Here is a 20,134-nt window from a genome sequence, read left to right as displayed (position 1 = left end):
CAAGGAAAAAAAAAAAAAAAAAAAAAAAAAAAAAAATATTTTAGCCAGCTTAGCCAACTCTATTATCATAAAATGAATGAATAACATTCTAATTAACATCTTGAAAGGAACTCCCCAGGGAAACCCATCAGCCTGCTAAAAAAAATGTTACATATATCCAAAAAAAAAAAAAAAAAAGGATGAATACTTCATAAACTTTTAAAAATCCACAGAAGTTTCTCTATAAGGTCACAAGATAAAGAACGTCCACATGGTGTCTGTAAATCTCTCCACAAATAGGTGTAAACACACAGGGTACATAAAAATGTAAATGCAATCACAAACAAGGCTTAATTTTTTTAAGTAAATAAAATTACCACCATGATCCTCTACACTGACCCTTTCCAGAAATAAATGAAGTTAAATTCTCATTTGAAAATTTTGCAGCTAAGTATTAGCCATTTATTGGACTTCAAAATAATGTACACATTTTTTTAGAGGACTCTAAATGGTCTAAAAACAGTAAACCAATATATTCAAGAAAAACAGGAAAACTAGACAGAAAGATAAACTATAACACGATAAAATATGCTTCTAATTAAATCATTTTGAAAATATGATTTATTAAAGAAAAAAATAAGCATATTCAATCGAAAAATGATTTCAAAAAGTTCAAAACCAACTACTTATTTTTAACTTTTTTATTGAAATGCACTGATTATAGATGTTTGTGGACTAGAGTTACATTTCAATACAGTATACACTGTGTGATGATCAAATCAGAATAATTACCATATCATCGTTACAAAACTTAATCATTTCTTTGTGATGAGGGCAATGGATTCAAAGCAATAGTACAGGAAACAAATGGCAGAAATTTCATAATAGTGTAGGTTTCTGCTGGCCTTAAGAACTCAGGTTCTATTCACCAGTGTAAATAAAAACAGAACACTAATTTTACCCTGGATTTCTTTGTAAAGGGTCTTTTTAAAAAATTATTTCGATTTCACTCTAGCTCATTTAAGCTGATAAATGAAAGTGGTTTAAAATAATACTATGAATAAAGCAAGCAGATGATTATCTCTTTTAATTTCCAATCTCTTTCCGTTTAAAGGAAGCACAATTATTGTCTGTTCACAGGAACTCCATCTCCCTCTTACTCTTTACCATTCACTTATCTTAATTTTCAATGTTATTTTCAACTCTATTTATGATTAAGGACTTCCTTCAAAATACTGATATAGTGTAGAGAAAATAAACTGCCAAAATGCCTAGGGTTTCTTCTAATTTCCGAAATATGCCACAGTCAACAACCTTCCACATAGCAGGGGGTCTTCAAAAAGTTCATGGAAAGATTCGTATTATCTTTTAATTCTATTTTTCCATGAACTTTTTGAAGTACCCCCATTTCCCCCGAGCATTCTGCTGCTTCTTGCTTACCTGACACTCCATTGCCATGGTTGCTCTCACACAAATATATCCTTGGTAAATATTATCAGTTATTTTTAATCAGGACTAATATGATTCCCCCCTGCCACACATTGAGAAATTAAGAACCTTACATTCTAATACAAGGCTCCTTCACTAATTATCTCCCTTGCCTGAGTTATGCCATTCCAGAGCCTTGATATTTTTCTCACTAGGAAAGCATATTTAAATTTCCTTTCATCAGCTTATTTTTCAACTTCTAAGGGTTCCCTTTATTTTTCTCTGAGCTAACCACCATCTTTTACAGAATCAGTTACTATAAGTTCACATCTTTTTGTAAAACTAAATACTAAATAAATAGAACTGGTGAGAAATAATTTCTACCTAATGTTACCTAGTTTAAACATGTCAAATATGATTCAATATAATGAAAGAAATGAACAGGTTTCAAATATATGTCTCCATCCCTGTCTGCCTGTAGCAGCACTGACTGGGATATTCCTAGGGTAATTTCTAGGACACATAGGATAATTTCCAAACTTCCTTAATTTTCTATCAAAAATAATGCCAAAGAGAATGGGCACTCAATATGTATCACAATATTCACATTACATTAACTCCTTTCTTCGAAAGAAATTCCTCCATGAAGCCATCGCTAACATTTGCTACTACTATTCTCACCAATTCAAACCAAAACTATTTCAACTAATGTATTACCATAGCTTGAACATAAGCCAAAAATGTACAACTAACTCCGTTAGATGAATAATATATGTGCCTACTGTTGCATGTGTGTATTTTCTATGATTAAGCTCTAGTATGTTAATAAATCAGTTTCCTTAATTTTATCATATATGAGTATACCTCATCTACTATCACAAATATATTTGGATAACTTTATAATGATGTACCAAAAGTTTATTGGGGGTAATTTTAACAAGAATTTACCCAAGATTAAATCAAGGATAAGCTATTTGTTATCTGATAATTTAAATATACAGAGCCACTTCAAAAGATTACTTTACACAGTCAGCTTTTTTAAAAAGTAAAAGAAATTCAGAAGAAACATAATGATATGGTAAATATCTTGAGTATAAATTTTTGTTCATAAAAACAAGCCAAGTACAACTTTGAGCTTTATATTATGTAAGTGCACAGAGGACTTTCTGAAGAAGCATAAGCACAAATATGAGGAGTCTTCAAAAGGCTCATGGAAAGTCTCATATTACCTTTTAATTCTATTTTTCCATGAACTTTTTGAAGTACCCTAAATCTTTAACATTTAAAAGCATATGTAACAAAATACTACACACACACACACACAACACACACCAGGTTTAACTAAAGTAAAGATGAAAGGACAAAAACCTGACTTGTTTAAAATGTTTGTTTTAATTATTAAGAGTTATTTTTTGCTTAACAGAATAATCACTAACTAGCAATAAATTGCTTTACCATTTAAATCATCTATAAGTGATAGCAACACTAACAGAATCAAAAAATAGATTGGGTATTTAAATAGAATATATACTATTAAACTAAAAATGTATATGAATAAAAAAATAAATAACAAATTTGAAAACTATTAAAAATTTATAATGATAGTACTTAAAACTGGATATTTAAAGATGTAATTGCACAATTCTATCACACTTAAAGATAATCACAAAATTTGTGAAACAGTCCTCATGATTTATGAAATATTTTTAAAACATAATTTTAGCCATATTAACAACCATCCATTGTCATTATCAACTTACTCTTTAACACATCATATATGATCACGCCCTTCATGAATATTTGTTGTAGCTCAAGTAAGAAAATTTCTCTAGTACCCAACAGATATACAACCTGCACTTTTTGCAAATAAACTCACTGAAGAATAAGACTAGCTTCATTTCACACTAATACCCGGACACAACTACAAAAGAGAATAGATATATACTTCCTAGAACTGTTACAATTTCCTGAGATGACATTAGGGAAAACTCAAGGATGTCTCTACTGAGAGACACAGAGCATTCCTAGCCTAGAATGAAAGAGACCACAGTAAACAATGGCTTCCATACTGCCAAATCAAGTGGTCATTTCTGTAACATCACCATATTCAGACTCTTAGCAGCATCTGACATAGGTTTACATTCCATTCATGAAACACTTCCTTCTTCACGCTGTTGTGACACCATCTCCAAGTTTTCCTCCTACCCAGCTAGCTGCTCTTTCTTAGACTCTTCTAGCCTCTCTTCCCCTATCTAGTCCCTGAATGTTACAAGGCCCAGGGCCCTCATGTCTTCTTTATCTATACCCTTTCCCCCCAATCTTCTTATCCAGTATCATGGCTTTAATTACAAGTAGATGCTAATGACTCCCAAATCTATAACTTCAGGCCTAACCTCCCTAGCTTCTTTCATCCCACTGCCTCTTCAACAAGTCCACTTGCATGTTAACAGGTATCAAACAGAACTCATAATTTTCCATTGCAGTCCTACTCCTTCCCCATCTGCCCTGTTAAAGAAAATGACACTACCATTCTCCCAGTTGTTCATCATTCTCTTTTCCTCATACTCTACAGCAACCCGTCAGCAGGACCTATTTCTAAAACAGAGCCCAAATCAGTCCACTTCTCACTTGTTGGGTTATATTACCTAAAGATCTATGTCTCTTTGAGAATAAAAAAGAAAAATTGGTTACAGATGCTGACGGAGACAGCATTTGTACACACACAAAAAGACTGAAAGTTTGCATGGAAAACCAGCAAACATAATTGCTTAAAAGCACCCTAGATGCAATCACAGAAGAGAAAACAGAGCCTGAGAGAGAAGAGTAAAAGAAGCTATGAGAGAGTAGAAAGTCAGTTTAGAAATAACCACACTCTGATCTCAGCAGCCTTTACCACTTGTGTAACTGAGTCTTCCAGTTTCTCTATGAGGAAAAGAATATGGGAGAAAACTTTTGGCAAACATAATTGTTTTTGTTTTAGTAGCATCTTCAAATAGTAAGAGTGAAGAAAAAGGGAATATGAATTTAAAATCTAGAAGAGAAACATATGAACAGTAATTAAGTTACTACATACTGTACAGAGATCTTTATATTGCAGCTTTTGGAATTTTGTATCTGTGTTTCCTGCACATAGTTCCACATAACCAAGAACAACTTGAAACACAGTATTATGAATGGCTTGGGTGAAGTGCATATGAAGTTGATCCATTGCTGTCTATGGAAAGAAAAAACACACAACATAATTTCATGTTATTAAAATAAACAAATTCAACAGATTGGAACATACAGAGGAAAAATATTTACCAATTATAGCTACAGCACAAAGATCACTATTATTCCCAGAATTATAACTACAGTGTAGATTACTTGCAAATAACCCTTCACATAACCATGACATACCACTCAAGATAAATCTGAATCGTGAACACTGCTCTGTTGCTCCGTATTTCTAACTGGTATTCATCCCACTCTTTCCCAAACATGTCATACATAATCACACCTCTGGATCCCCTCTGCCATCACATAATCATTCTCTTACATTATTCAGGACACTTCTCAATGGCCGCCATCTTGGAGAAGCCTTTCCTGACTATCCTATATAAATCAGTACTTTCCATCACCATACCCTGATTTATATTTCTTTGTACCACTTATTCCCACCTGTCATCATATTCATTATTTCGTTAATGTCTATATCACTAACTAGAAGGTAAGATACATGAGAGCCTACATTTAGGTGCCTGGAGCAATGCACACAGTAGGTACAATATTTCATGAATGTAAGACAATCTTATGGAGAAAATTAAAAGTTATAATCCTACTTTCAAAGATCTTTAAACATGTCCCTCAAAATTGCCAAATGTCTCTCTTCTTGCATTTTTTCCTAGGTATAGCTTAAGTCACACAAGTTAATGAAGTACAATAAACAGCTGAATTTTTTTATTCAGATTTTAAAATGTAAATAGAGTTTAAATTGTTTGGTAAAGTCTTAATTTCTTCTAAGAGAGGGGACTACTTAAGGGAAGAAAATATTTATATCTATTATGTTTAAAAGTTGCATAAATGTATAATCCTGTACACAGAGAAGATACAATTACCATGCAAATGATGGCCCCTGTTTCAAGTTTTTTGAGGAAGACCTTGAACAGTTAAGAGTATGAAAAGCCATGCATAATGAGAGAAGTTATGACATTTGGGGGATAATAGAACCCTGTGAGAAAAATCTAATAAATGTAATGGACCTATTTTACAGATAAATGTACCCAATGAACAAAAGTTCATTTTTGAGGGAGTCATGCTGGCCTATCTAGGAACCCATGTAGCTCCAAATTAAGAAGCCTTGTTTCAGGACCAAGATCTGAGGTATATAAGAGACTACACGTCATCTCCCACTGAATTATCCTATAATATACTTTTTATAAACCTACATAAAACTGTGAAAATATTAAACCTGACAAACACTTCACAGTTCAAAACAAACTTTCAGTATCAATATAATACCGTCTATGTGAACATCCATGTTATCACTGTTAATTCAGCATAAAAATGTACTTCATTGAATGAAATTTTTTAAGAACACTACATTAGTAATATTCAGACTTAATCAATCATGTAGGTCAACAGATTCCTGATTAAGAAAAAAATTGAATGTCATTTTGAAACTAACCTGTGTTTTTCCAAGAAGTCGATAAGCTTGTTGAACTTTGGTATAATGGTTAATGTCAAAATTCTTACAGATTTTGGAAAGAGCTACATCCAGCTGTTCCTGTGTAATTCAAAGAGAAAGCAAGAGGTGGTTAAGGAATTAGGTTTTCTATGTCTTGAAACCCATGCCTAGTGTAGTTTCTTAAGAAATCTTATTTTTTATTTATTTTATGTTTCCTCAAGCATCAGCTAAAATCTTACAATTATATAAACTGAATTTCTGGGACTACTGAAAAACAATAAAACAATCTTTCTGTAATCACTGAATAGCAATTCTCAACAAAACTACACTGACTTTAAAAGTACATACCTCAATAGTTAGGCTTTTATATCCAAGTGTGTTACTTTGTTTATGGGTTTCTATTTCAATGATTTCATTTTTAAATAATGATTTTCTCCATAAGCACAGAATAATATTGTATATTAAAAGTGAAGAAATACTGACCTCTCAATAGAAAGCTCTCATTAAAAATATTCATGGAATTGTTTACTTAAGGGATTCAAACCAGTTGTTTTGTGATTATCAAATAAATTAGCATTCTTACAATTATCAAATAATTGCTTTTAAAATCAAAAACTACTTTCACAAAAGGTCATTCAAAGTCTAGCCTCAACTTTTGTAAGTACTCTTATCAGGAAAACAATAAAATAAAATACCAGAAGAAACTAAATAATTCTAATTAAATTTATTAACATAAACACCCAGTTTGCAAAGACTGCCAAGGACACAGATGAACTCTGAATATGGGTAGGAGGAAAAACAAGGCTTCATGCTCACAATGACTTATCTTTTTCCTCTACAGTTTCTACATTTTTGATGAACTACATGAGATATCATTATGAGGTTTAGTAATTTAGGAGGGTTTTCATCAGCCAACGATTACTCATAAGTAAATTAACTCACTAAACTAAAAAGAGAAGTAGTTGATAATCAAAATATAATTAATACATGGGAAATATTTTAGCTATAATATAATGTGCATGAGAACATAACTATAACTAACAGTTTGGGGATTTTTCTGGAAATGGTGATACTTTAAGTACTATTTTGAGATCTCATAATTCGAAAAGTATTATTGAGTTCACAAGTAGATTAACACTAACCTGACTACACATAGCTATTCCAAATGAAAAATAACAAGATATAGTGATCTAGAAACACTGGTAATAACATGAAAATCAAAACATAATGTTGCACCTATGCTATTCAGAAACACCTGAAGAGAAAAAGCAGTTTAAATTATAATATAACCCTTCTTACCTCAATTTGTTCTAAAGTATCTTGCAACTTTGAATTCAGTTCACTATTAAATAAAACAGAGAGTTAGATATGTCTACCTTTTAAAAGACCAACTAAATGCTAAATAAAGACATGCTAGCTGAATAAATAATCAACAAATTCAAAGATCAATAGTATGAGCAGTAAGACATGCTGGTGAATCTACAGATAATGCAATAAGGCAAGAAAAAAAAATAAAAGGAAAAGCATTAGAGAGAAAGAAATACAAGTCATTGCTAGCAGCAACAGAATTGTGTGAGTAGAAAACTCTAAAGAACCTACAGGTAAAACTAGGCACTTAAGAATTAAAAATTAGGGCCGGCCCAGTGGCGCACTGCTACAGTGCGCCGCTTGGGAAGCACAGCAGTGCTCCCGCCGAGGGTTCGGATCCCACATACAGACCGGCCGCTCACTGGCTGAGCGAGGTGTGGGCGCAACACCGAGGGTTGCGATCCCGTTGCCGGTCCCGGTCCGGTACGGGCGCGACACTGAGGGTTGCGATCCGTTGCCGGTCACGAAAAAAAGACAAAAATAGGAGAAAAAAAAAAAAAGAATTAAAAATTAATAGCAAATTTTTAAGATAAAAAGTATAATTTAAATAAAAAGTAAAATTTCAAAAATAAAATTAATTTCTATATATTAGGAACAAAAAATTAGAAACTATAATTTTTAAAAATACCATTTAAAAAAGCCAAATGCCTGTGAATAAGTCTAACAAAAACATACCAGACAATACTGAGCTAAAATAAATTAGACTTAAATACTAGAAGTACAGATGCTCCTCCACCCCTCATGGGGTTACACCATGATAAATCCATTGTAAAGTGGAAAATATCCTAGGTTGAAAATGCATTTAATATACCTGACTTACATCACAGCTTAGCCTAGCCTACCTTAAAAATGCTTAGACACTTACATTAGCCTACTGTTGGGCAAAATCATCTACCACAAAGCCTATTTCATAATAAAGTGTTTGATAACCCAAGTAATTTATTGAATACAGTACTGAAAGTGAAAAACAAAATGGTTGTATGGGTACTCAAAGTAAGGTTTTTGCTGAATGCATATCACTTCAACACCACTGTAAAGTCAAAAAATCGTAGTGAACCATCATAAGTCAGGGACCATCTGTATACACATGTATAATAGATTAAAACCTTCAATATAGTTCTCACCAAAATGATCTCCTAAAATAGTTGAAATTCTAATCAAAATCCCAGCAAGATTTTTTTTTAATTTATGGAAACTGACAAGAAGCTTCTAAAATTTATGTGTAAATTTAAAAGGCTAAGAATAGCCAAGAAAATCTTGAAGAATAATGCTGAAGGACACATACTAAAATAGGTTGAGGATTATAATAAAGTTACAGCAATAAGACAGTGTGGTACTGACATAAGGATACATAAGGAGATCAACAGAACACAGTAAAGAGAAAGGTAAATGGCTTGAACAGATACTTGACAAAGGGAATATCCAATTGACTAATAAACACATAAATGGGCACTCAAGTCCATTAGTCATTCAAGAAATGCAAATTAAAACTACAATAACATTGTAACAAATGACCAAAATGGCTAAAAATATTTTTTTAAAAATTAAAAATGACATCACCAAATACTGGCAAGGATGTGGAACAAATATTCATTCATTCAGTGCTAGAAGAGGGGAAAATTGATTACACCCTCTTTGGAAAACCATAGTATCTATTGAAATTCAACATACTCTGTATATCCCACAGTTCTAATCCTGTATATATATATATATCTAACAGAAATGCACACATAATCCTTGTAGTATTATCTATAACATGCAAAAACTTGAAGCATCATAATCGTCTATGAATAATTAAATGATTAAGTAAAGTGTGATATGTTCATACAATGAAATTCTACAGCAATGAAAATATATGACCTGAATTTCAAAAATATAATGTTGGGGCAAAAGAAGTCAATTAAAAGAGTATATACTATATGATTCCATTTATTTAAAGCTCTGAACAAGCAAACTAACTTTAGTGACAGAAGCCTAAACAGTGGTCACCTTGGGAGAACGACTGGGATGGGGCATGAGGAAAGTTTCTGGGGTACTAGAAATGTTCTTTTTCTATTTCTGGGTAGTAATTATATAGCTATGTTTACTTTGTAAAAATTTATTGAGTTATACACTTAGGTACATGATTGAATCTAGTTTTTATTTTTCCCCCCTTTAATTCTCACTAGGTCAGTTAAAAAAAACAACAGAACTGACATTAAGAGAATTATTTTATCTTATTATGAAAAAAGATTTGTGATATCTAACAAAATTAAAAAATGAGAAAATTTTTTTTTCCTTTTTGTCTTTTTTCGTGACCAGTAACGGGATCGCAACCCTCAGTGTCACACCCGTACCGCGACCGGCAACAGGATCGCAACCCTCGGTGTCGCGCCCGCACCGCGCTCAACCAGTGAGCGGACCGGTCTGTATATGGGATCCGAACCCTCGGCGGGAGCGCCACCGCGCTCCCAAGTGCCGCACTCTACCGAGTGCGCCACCGGGCCGGTCCAAAAATGAGAAAATATTTTAACAAAAAAGACATACTTAAATTTTTTTTTTAAATAGTAAGAACAGATCAACAGTGTAGTTTAATATATCAAAATCATACAGGTTTTTTATAACTGCTGTCTGCTGATTATAAATTTGACTCTCAAATTCCTAGCAGCCAAAGCAAGTAGGTAGGGCCACGATATACAATTCAGCATTCATAATATCAAAATATACCAGTAGCTCAAGGGGCAAAAAATCAAAATCAAAAAAAGCAACAAAAATCACTTCTGCTGACATTAAGTTTGACAGAAATTTTGCCAGAGTACTGATAAAGGGAACCTTTTATTTCCTAAGGCACAACACCCTTCACAATACCTTATAGGATATACAATAATCAGTTCCTTGTGCTTTGCTTCTTATAGAACCTTTCAATGCAGCTTAGGAGATAACACCAGAGCAAGATAGAGACAAAGATATAGATATAAAGCAATTTTTCAGAAAAGTACAACTAATATAACATGAATACCTAGTTTTTGATGGTCTCCAAGATAAATGTCCAAACATCTAGAGGAATTAGACCATTTTCTACAAGTAATATTTATCACAAGCATACTTTGGATTGAGGTTGAGGATTGGCAATTAGTGAGCAAAACTATATCCTTTGGCAATAGACAGTGGAGGATTGATACCTTATTAGAAAAAGTAAGATTTCTCACCAAGATTTATTCCAGAAATATAGCCAAATCCACAGGTACAGGTTAAGGAAATACTTGTAGTCTGGACTGATATTTTCCTTAAAAAAATGATTCTAAGACAATTCCTGCCCCCCAAATAATAAATGAACGAATGAATGAATGAATGAATGAATGAACAAAGAAAGAATGAGAATGAAAGGCCCAAAATAATACCTCAAAAAGGATAGTCATGATTATGCCTTAGAACTTAGAAAGAACTAAATACTCCACACAAAACAAAACAAAGAAAAACAAATCAGTATTCTCTCTCCCCACAGTTGTTCCTTCTCCTATGTTTTTTGTCTTGATTCATAGCATAATAACTCACTCAATCCAAGCTGGAAATCTCAGTCATCTTTAATTCTTCCTACTCTTCACATGTAACTGGTAATCAAATCCTGATGATACTACCACTTCATTTCAGTATTTCCCATATCCACCCATGCTTATCCTTTCTCAGTTGTGTCCTACCTCAAACATTATCATCTTTTGCTTAAGCTATTATAACAGCCTATTAATAAATCACTGCATACAACATATACATTCCACCCTTTAATCCATCCATCTGTTTACCTGACAAATACCATCAACCAAACATTGGACAATGTCCTCCAAAAGTCAGGGATAGCTCAAAGCAGGCATCTAACTTCACCTTGGATTTGGTCAATATTCTTTGTGATTTGGCAGACACACACAAACAGCTTGTATGTGAAAGGCTTCAGGCAAGGCAAGTACTCTTCAGTCCTCTGGGCCCTACCATTCCCTATGGTCTTGCATCTGACAGATTCACATTTATGTTACCTGCCTGGTCCCTAAGGACATCTGAGTTTGCAGCTCTTAAGTAAAGCAGAAATAAAATCACAGTAATCTCATGCTTCAAAACCTTTGGTGGTTCCCCATTAACTGAGGAAAAAGCCTCAATTTAGAACAGCATGTAAGGCCCTTAACAATCTGACATGAAAAAATTAGCCTCCCATTCACTTTTCAATGCCTATATTTTAGCCATATGGGCTGTGTGTAGTTCCTCAAATAAACCTCAGACTTTCACACCTTCTGTTCTTGCACACAGTGTTCATAATAACTAGACTATCCCTTTTCCCTTTCTCACTCACAAATGTCCATCTATTTTTCAAGGCTCAATTCAAATTCCATCTTCTCTGGAATTCCTCCCCTACTAACTAACTGCTCCCGTAAGTTTCACAATACTCTGTTTACAGCACCCTGCATTGTAGTAAGGAATACTCGTGACTGTGTCTCTGGGCACAAGGCTCCTGGAGACTGTGGCTTATTCCCCAGTGACTCCCCAGAACTAAATTCACTACCTGATTCAGAGCAGGTAATAAATAATGGCTGAGTCAAATTTGCAAATTCAAAGAAAAATGGCAAAATTGTACTACCAGAATCCAGAACTGGTAAACATATTCTTTTAGGGAATATTTTGAGTTTGGAGAAGAAATACATCTAAATTCATTCACAGGTAAGAGTAATAACTTCTTCAGTTTCTCTATCAAAAAAAATGGGTTTCAGTGTTTATAAAACTATCATAAATCTAGATGTTTTTATTGCTGCTATTATTTATAATTAAATGATTCTAAATCCTACGTATTAAGAGTTAAATGCAAACATGATAATGTAATTAGCATATAGAAGATTATAAATATAAAATCTATAAATCAAAAATTTGGTTTTATTAAAAATGCTTTTAAATGTACAAGTGCAGTTTGACAACAGTTTACCACTAATTAAAAATATATATATACAAATTATGTGATTAAGGAGTGGACATTAACTGTGTGGCTTTTAAAGAAGCCCTTAGCCATCATTCAGAATTGTGAATTCAAGCCATTGTAGTCAATTAATAAAAGTATGTTAAAAGGATCTATTCATAAACATTTTGATAAATAAAAGTTACAATATGGACAAAAAAATTAATAGTTTTAAGATGAAAGGCTAAAAGCTTTTAAAAGCTATATGCAAGCTGAATGTAGTGAAACAAACAATTCTACAGAACATCTTTACCATCACTACAGAAACTACAAGGGTACATCAAAAAGTTCATGAAAAGATTCATATTATCTTTTAATTTTATTTTCCATGAACTTTTTGAAGTACCCTCATATTAAAGATAACATATCCATAAATAACTAATAGAGTTCTTTTAAATAGCTAGTCTAGGACACACACATATTTGCAAAAATGAGTACTAGAACGGGAGAATATAAATCAGAATTTTGTACAAATATGACCATACAAAAAGACAAGATGGTACAAAGATAATTAACATCTTAATGATCTTTCCTTGGTCTGTTATTAACAAGCCATGTGATTTAAGTCATGTCCCTTAATATCTCTGGGCATCAGTTTCCTATATAAAGGTGGGCAAGATCAAAAGGGTTGCTTCCAACTCTAATACTTCATAATTTTATTATGTGCAGAACACCAGCTACCCAATTACCACAACTTTGTATATGGCTCAGTGAAGTTCTAAAACTTTTAGAATGAACTTAAGTAAATGGACTTCCAGGTTTATAATGTATGTCCATGGCCCCTGAAAATTCTAGTCTGTTTAGATCAGAGTCTATTCCAGTAGTTTCAATCTATTCGATTTACTCACAGGAAGCAGAGAATTTATCAGCAGACCTCAGAGAAAACCTGATTCTCAAACACTTTCAAGTTAAACCAACAACCCTGAGGTACCATGAAGTGTGTACATGATCCTGCAGAACAGTTATGATCAGACTGTGATCACTTTGGATCTAGCAAGATCTCTATCCTCACTCCATTCAGAAAGCCCTCACATAACCTAGACCACAAAGCTCAGAGTCCTTTCCTAAGAATACTAAATGTTCAAATCATCTCCAAATTTTATGAACTGTAATTCTAGAGCAGAGATCAGAACCCATGGGCCAAATCCAGCCAGCAGCCTATGTTTCTAAATAAAGTTCTTTGGAACACAACCACATCCATTTGTTTACATATTGTCTATGGCTGCTACTGGACTGTGAGGGCAAAGTTGAATACTGAGGTTGCAATAGAGATTTTATGGTCTGCAAAACTGAAAATATTTATTATCTGGCCCTTTAGAGAAAAACTTTGGCAACCCTTTGCTAAAGTTCAGCAGAAGACTGTTTAGTTGGTCAACTGATCAAAGTGAAAACAGGAAAGATTTACACACACACACACACGCACACACAAGTCATGCATAGCTTAATGATGGGGATACTTTCTGAGAAATGAGTCATTAGGTGATTTCATTATCGTGCAAACATCATAGACTTACCTAGACAAACCTAGATGGCATAGCCTACTATACACCTAGGCTATATGGAATAGCCTATTGCCCTGACCACCATCGTATACACAGTTGATTGTTGGCTGAACATCATTATATAAGGCATGAAAACATATACATGAGGATATATCAAAAAGTTCATGGAAAGATTTGCATTATCTTTCCATTCTATTTTTCCACAAACTCTTTGATGTACTTTCATATACATGTGTGTATCTTTACATTTGCATTGAATATTTTAACTAAAATTGTACAAATGAAATTCATTCATCTATCTTTTGATTTAGAGCCAATGCCTTTTCTTTTCTTTTAACTGGAGTTTTAACTTCTTAGTCTTAAATGATCCAAATCACAAATAAATTGTCTGCAATTTCAAGTTTCAGTTTCTCTCAGGTGAAGCAGAAACTTAAAAAGAAATGCAAAGAAATCCAAATGCCAAATCACACTGAGTTACCTTATATCTCTCCATTTTTATGAGTTGTCTCGACTACAACAAATTCAAAAGGAAATTTATTTTTAACATATGTTTTGTCTTTCCAGCACATTCAACTTACTTTCAAAAACTTGTCTCATTTCATAATTCCTTCTTAGAAAGCCTACTTAAAATCTGGAATTTCAATATTATTTTATAATTGATGATAATTAAGTGCAATGTTTTGCAAATAAAACCTACTGCTCTCTCTTTTTTAAACCTGTTCCATTTCATTAGTTTATTTACTTAACATAAATACAGTAACAAAGACAACTGGTAAAGCGAGATTAGGAAAAAAATACAATTAACTCTAATAAGTACACAATTCAGTCACTGGAACAGAATAATAAAAATTAGCCTACTAGCCATGAGCTTCCCCTTTATATAACAGCTATTGCATTAGTAGAGAGTGTAGTGCAATAGTGGTTAATAGCACAAGTTCTGCATTCCAACAGACATGAGTTTAAATCTTGGCTCTGCCACTTACTTTACAAAGCATCAATTTCTATAAAATAGAGACAACAACAATACTTCTGAGGAATGTTCTGTGAATACTAAATAAGATAAGGAAAATGATTAGGATAATGCTTGACACATGGTAAAAGCCAAAAAAATTCAGATATTATCATAACTATCATCATCATCATGATTCAATTTTTAAAAGCTAAAAAAAAAAATCTTTAGTGAGAAAACACTATTAAAATCGAATTTATAGGCCGGCCCGTGGCTCACTCGGTAGAGTGCAGTGCTGATAACACCAAGGCCATGGGTTCGGATCCTATATAGGGATGGCCGGTTTGCTCACTGGCTGAGCGTGGTGTTGACAACACCAAGCCAAGGGTTGAGCTCCCCTTACTGGTCATCTTTTAAAAAGAAAAAAAAAAATCTAATTTATCAGACTTTATTGCTACCTTAGCTAAACCTTATCTAGATTGCTAAGGTAGATCTATTGCTACCTTAGCTAACAGTGCCTAGCTTCTACTTCTCCACTCCTATGAATGTCAGTATTTCTCATTCCTGCAGGACTGTAAGAGATGAGCCATTCACAGAGTGAACATCTATGATGGTCTTTTGTTTGTATACTCTGCTCTTTACCGGCATGTTATCCCACAGTCCCCATATTAACTGCCTGTTATTACAACTCCTAAAGAACAAATAAAATTCAAAACCTCTTGTTATAATAAGTTACTTAGCATCTCATGCAGATAAGTATTAAATAAATAATACTCCATTCTTGTCCCACCATCTACGAGTGAAGAGTTTGACACAGATGACTTTTCCAGAAGACTGGTGAAATTGTAGAACACCGAAGAAAAAGAAAAAATCCTAAATATTTCTAAAGAAAAGAAACAATACCATTAATGATGAAATGAGAATGAGAATAGCATCTGACTTCTGTCTGACAAAATAGGAGTCTAGAAGACAACTGAGCAATGCCTTCCATTTTCCTGAGGAAAAAAAACAATTTTTCCTTCAATTATGTATATGGACCAAATTAAGATAATTCCAAACTCTGAAAGTTTACCTCTCACGTACCAAAAAGACAAAAACAAAAAACTCTCAAAAAGGTAACTGTAACAGAACAAGACAAAGGAACATACAAAAGAGAAATATCATATAAGAAATGATAGCAGCTGAGTAGGACCTAAGAGAAAGTGAAAAATGTTCAAAAGAAATTAAACGAGCGCCAATGGACCTTGATTTTCATTTACAAAGGATTACTTTTCCTCTTTTATAAGTACAATCATTCTACTTAGTTCTGCAGATAATACAATTTATATAATCATAATACAGTAAATGATTTCTATTGGGTTAATTTTTTTAGAAGTAAACTACTGAAAAAGCACAGATTACATACTTATAGTTGCAAAAAGAATATAAATGTTATAAAATTGACCAAATAAAAATAACACTTTCACTAAAGAAACCTAGAAAGTGGAGAAGGAAAAGAAGGAAAGGAAGTATATCAAATTCCTATTTCTTATTGATATCTTGTTATGGGGATTAAATAGATGGGGCATCAACAGACAACTATCTACAATGATAAATCAGGAGAAAGATATTTTAGTGTAGTATTTAAATTACAATGAAATCTACTAAAAAAATAATAAGCTGTAGAAGTGGTCTACTTCTGGGAGTAGGGAAAGGAATGGTGGATGTGGCAGAAAGAAAAACCTTTAACTTTTAAGAACCTTTTATTTAAATATTATGTTTTTTGCCATGTGCAGATATCATTTTTCATTATTTTTAAATGATGCAGCATGGGGGGATGGAGGCAAAGGAAAATAATTTAACCTAAAAGATAATGACTACAGGCAATGTCAGAGTAGCAAGATATTAATAACTTGGTCCAAGTAGAACAAGCAACAGGGACTTGGGATCAAGGCAATGGATGTAGCTAATAGGCCTGGTGACCCAGCAGAAACACTCAATGTTCAAATATTACTGGAGGCAGAGTTGCTGGTGGTCCTTGGCCTGAGCCTAGAGAAAGAAAAAGCAGGCATATCTTGCTAGAAAGGTTTAAAGGGCGATAGAAGAAGAAAAGTCCCTAATACTGCTATACTTGTAGATAAAAGCTATGTTCATTTACTGTATGACTGAAAGAACTTCTTCAATCTGCAGTTTTCACTAAACTGCCATGATCATATTCTAAGAAAAAATAAAAAGATACTTTAAAGATTATGAGAAATTAAACACATATGTCTACATTAAAGTAGAGTACTCACCAAACTAGTTCTGATAGTATGCAAACTTTTCAGTGCATAATACAGAATGCTCAAGTTCCCTCAAGTTGCTTTTCTCAAAGAATAAAAATAAAGCAGTTTTGACTTTAAAAATAACTTGTTTTGAAACTAATTTAGATAAATTTCAAGTGAAAAAGAAATTAAATGTTTCATTCACAGACACATTTTAATGGAAACACATTCTGATTCTTATTCCCAGTAAGCCCCAACTATATGACTCTGTCAATCAACTGAAGAAATGTCAAATAATATAAAAATGTTCTTTGTCACTTATAAAAGTAAACAAAAGTGCTGTTACAGTATCTCTTATTAAAGATGCTGAAACACAGAACATCTCAAGGAAGACACAAGGTACAGAAGAGGCACCAGTTTTCTTTCACTTTTCAACCAACTAGGTGTATCATGATATTACTGTACTTGGCACTTCGTGTATCAAATTACATAGTCATAACATCTGAGACTTACTAGATATACAGTCAATATCTCTTTATACAGAAGCAAGTACTTGAATTCTGTTTTTCCTACTTTCAGAATCCTAAGTCAAAGTTGTTCCATTAATCTACTCCAAGTACCTCTCCTAAGACCACAGGGTCTCTGCCCTCTATCAGAAACCTTTTTTCCAATAAAGGAGTGATGTGACTAGGAAAGAAAAGAACACGCAATCTACCAAGGAGAAATTAAGGAGCAGACAGGCAGATACACTGTGCATATGAACTTGTTTGAAACATTAAAAAAAAAAAAAAAATCACACCAGAATCCAGAAATGCTCTAAATCATGGGGTAGTTCTCTTAAAGGACACTTCTATAGGGAATTATTTGTAATTCTCTAGTCATCAACAGGAATGAAAATAGATTTAAGTGTTAAGAAAAATGAGAACATGTAAATTCAATTGGTAATTAATTACTAATCCTATGATTACCAGAGTGTCAAATGATCTTTCACTCTGATTCACTCAGGTCCAAGCAAAGATTAAATCTTGCCTTGGCTAAATTTCTCAAGACCAGGCAAATTAAATGAATTTTTTTTTTTTTCCTTTTTTTTGTCTTTTTTACTGACCGGTAACGGGATCACAACCCTCGGTGTCACGCCCATACCGGGGACCGGCAACGGGATCGCAACCCTCGGTGTTAAGCCCGCACTGCGCTCAGCCAGTGAGCGGGAACCGGTCTCCACATGGGATCCGAACCCTCGGCGGGAGCGCCACCGCACTCCCAAGCAGCGCACTCTCCAGTGCGCCACCGGGCCAGCCCAAATTAAATGAATTTTTAATGTATTGATAAACACTGTCTGAACAGGCCCAACTACAGTGCTCAAGAACAACATTGTGTTCGGAAGACCAGAAGAAAAAAAGAAAAAAAACAAATGCATAGAATAAAAGAGGTGCATATAATTAATAAAAAAAATTTAGAACAAATGTCTTTCATCTTTGTGGACTCAACCTTTCCCACATATCAACTAATCCTATCCCTATATCCTACATCACATTATCTACAAAAGAAGTGAACAAACTTACCATGTTGCCCAACTAGAAACAAAAGGGTAAAGTAACAGGTGAAGGGAAAGAGGAGTGGCATTAGGCAGGGTAAATGATGACTAGCAAAGGACACTGTGCAGGGGAGAAAAACTGCTGGCAGAGGTGCTCCCATCACCACACACAGCTCCAACTGATAGTTCTGTAAGCCGCGCTGAAATTGTCACTAAGTCATCAAGTTAAAAACACAACTTGATCTAAATGATTTCCTGAGAAACATAAGGTAAAATCCCATTACAGTATATTCCTTGAATGTATCTGTGATGTATTTTTACTTGTTTGCAGAGAATAAGACAAACTTTTCTTACTACTATACGTATGAGTCAGATATGTAAACATAGCATGCTTCTTAGATACTGTATTATCTAAAATAAAACCAATATTAATTTAAATTGTCATTACAGATCTTTTCGATTTCACTTTTTACATGTCTGATAACTATAGCCACACCACTTATCAATGCATACATTAATGAAAAAGTGCTTAGAAGCCACCTCACACTAACTTGAAAAAACCCAAATAAGATTTTCTTTCAAAGACTTTTTTTTATAGTTAAGTCTCGTCACATAAGATATTTACTTTAGCATAGCTAAAATAGAATTTTTAATTAATGGAAAATATAAAGTTTCAACACATCACCTGCTCCCTCAATTTCCTTCCACCAAATTCCACACTCAAGTTCTTTTCTATTAAAATAGAGGGTGACCTTTTCAAAGTCAATCTCTGCTATAATCCCTGCAAAGCCTTGGCATATTATTATATTCTCTATATTATTTTCAACCTCTCACTCTTTTCCCATCTATTTTCAAATATTCAGGTTTCTCTCTCTCTTAATTCCACATCTCCCCTCTTCACAAGATTTCCTCATCCTACACTTATACTTCAACCAATTCCCACCAAAGCTGTCCCCTTCTTTGTTGCTATAAATCCAACAGATATTTTCAGTCCTCATATTGCTTGGCATCTCTGCAACAAAGATTTCATTCACGGTACCCAGAATTTCCTATCCATAACTCTTCAGATCTTGGCCTAGCTTATTCCTCCTATCCCTCTTTCAGGTCTTCCTTAGTCCTGATCCCCCCCAGGGAGAGTTAGAGCCCAGTGTTTCCACTGTATGCTGAACTTCCTTCTCTCTAAGGCCCAATTCCACTTGTGCCTTCTTTGCAAGTCCTTCTTGATAGACTAGGTTCTCTATGAAACCAGGAATTATATTGATAATATTGTGTATGGTTCACCATTATACTGCCAATTTCAAAGCAAAGCACATGGCACACAGTAAACACTCAGTAAATATATAACTGCCTGAATCATTTTCACCTAATAAACAAGCTGTTACCACTGTAACAGATTTATCACCACAAGATGAACTAAAAGGATGCTATATGTTTTTTCACAACCCGGAATTCATTGTTAGAAATTTCCAAATACATTCAACATACTAGAGCTA

The 20,134-nt window shown here is 33.7% G+C and overlaps 1 protein-coding gene across 1 annotated transcript in view; it reads right to left on the bottom strand.

The window, feature by feature from the left end:
- Nucleotides 1-20,134, bottom strand: part of CCDC132 (coiled-coil domain containing 132) — a 121,419-nt gene that overhangs the window by 77,005 nt on the left and 24,280 nt on the right. Inside the window, exons 10-12 of the mRNA XM_008572376.1 lie at nt 7,373-7,415; nt 6,074-6,172; nt 4,481-4,621 (exon numbers count right to left, since the gene is read on the bottom strand). Coding sequence (XP_008570598.1) covers nt 4,481-4,621; nt 6,074-6,172; nt 7,373-7,415 — 283 coding nt within the window. The remainder of the gene's footprint in view (nt 1-4,480; nt 4,622-6,073; nt 6,173-7,372; nt 7,416-20,134) is intronic.

This window comes from Galeopterus variegatus, unplaced genomic scaffold (genome assembly GCF_000696425.1).
Source record: "Galeopterus variegatus unplaced genomic scaffold, G_variegatus-3.0.2 Scaffold46, whole genome shotgun sequence".
NCBI lineage: Eukaryota > Metazoa > Chordata > Mammalia > Dermoptera > Cynocephalidae > Galeopterus > Galeopterus variegatus.
The sequence above is the reverse complement of the archived record's forward strand: the minus strand, read 5'-3'. Positions and strand labels throughout refer to the sequence as shown.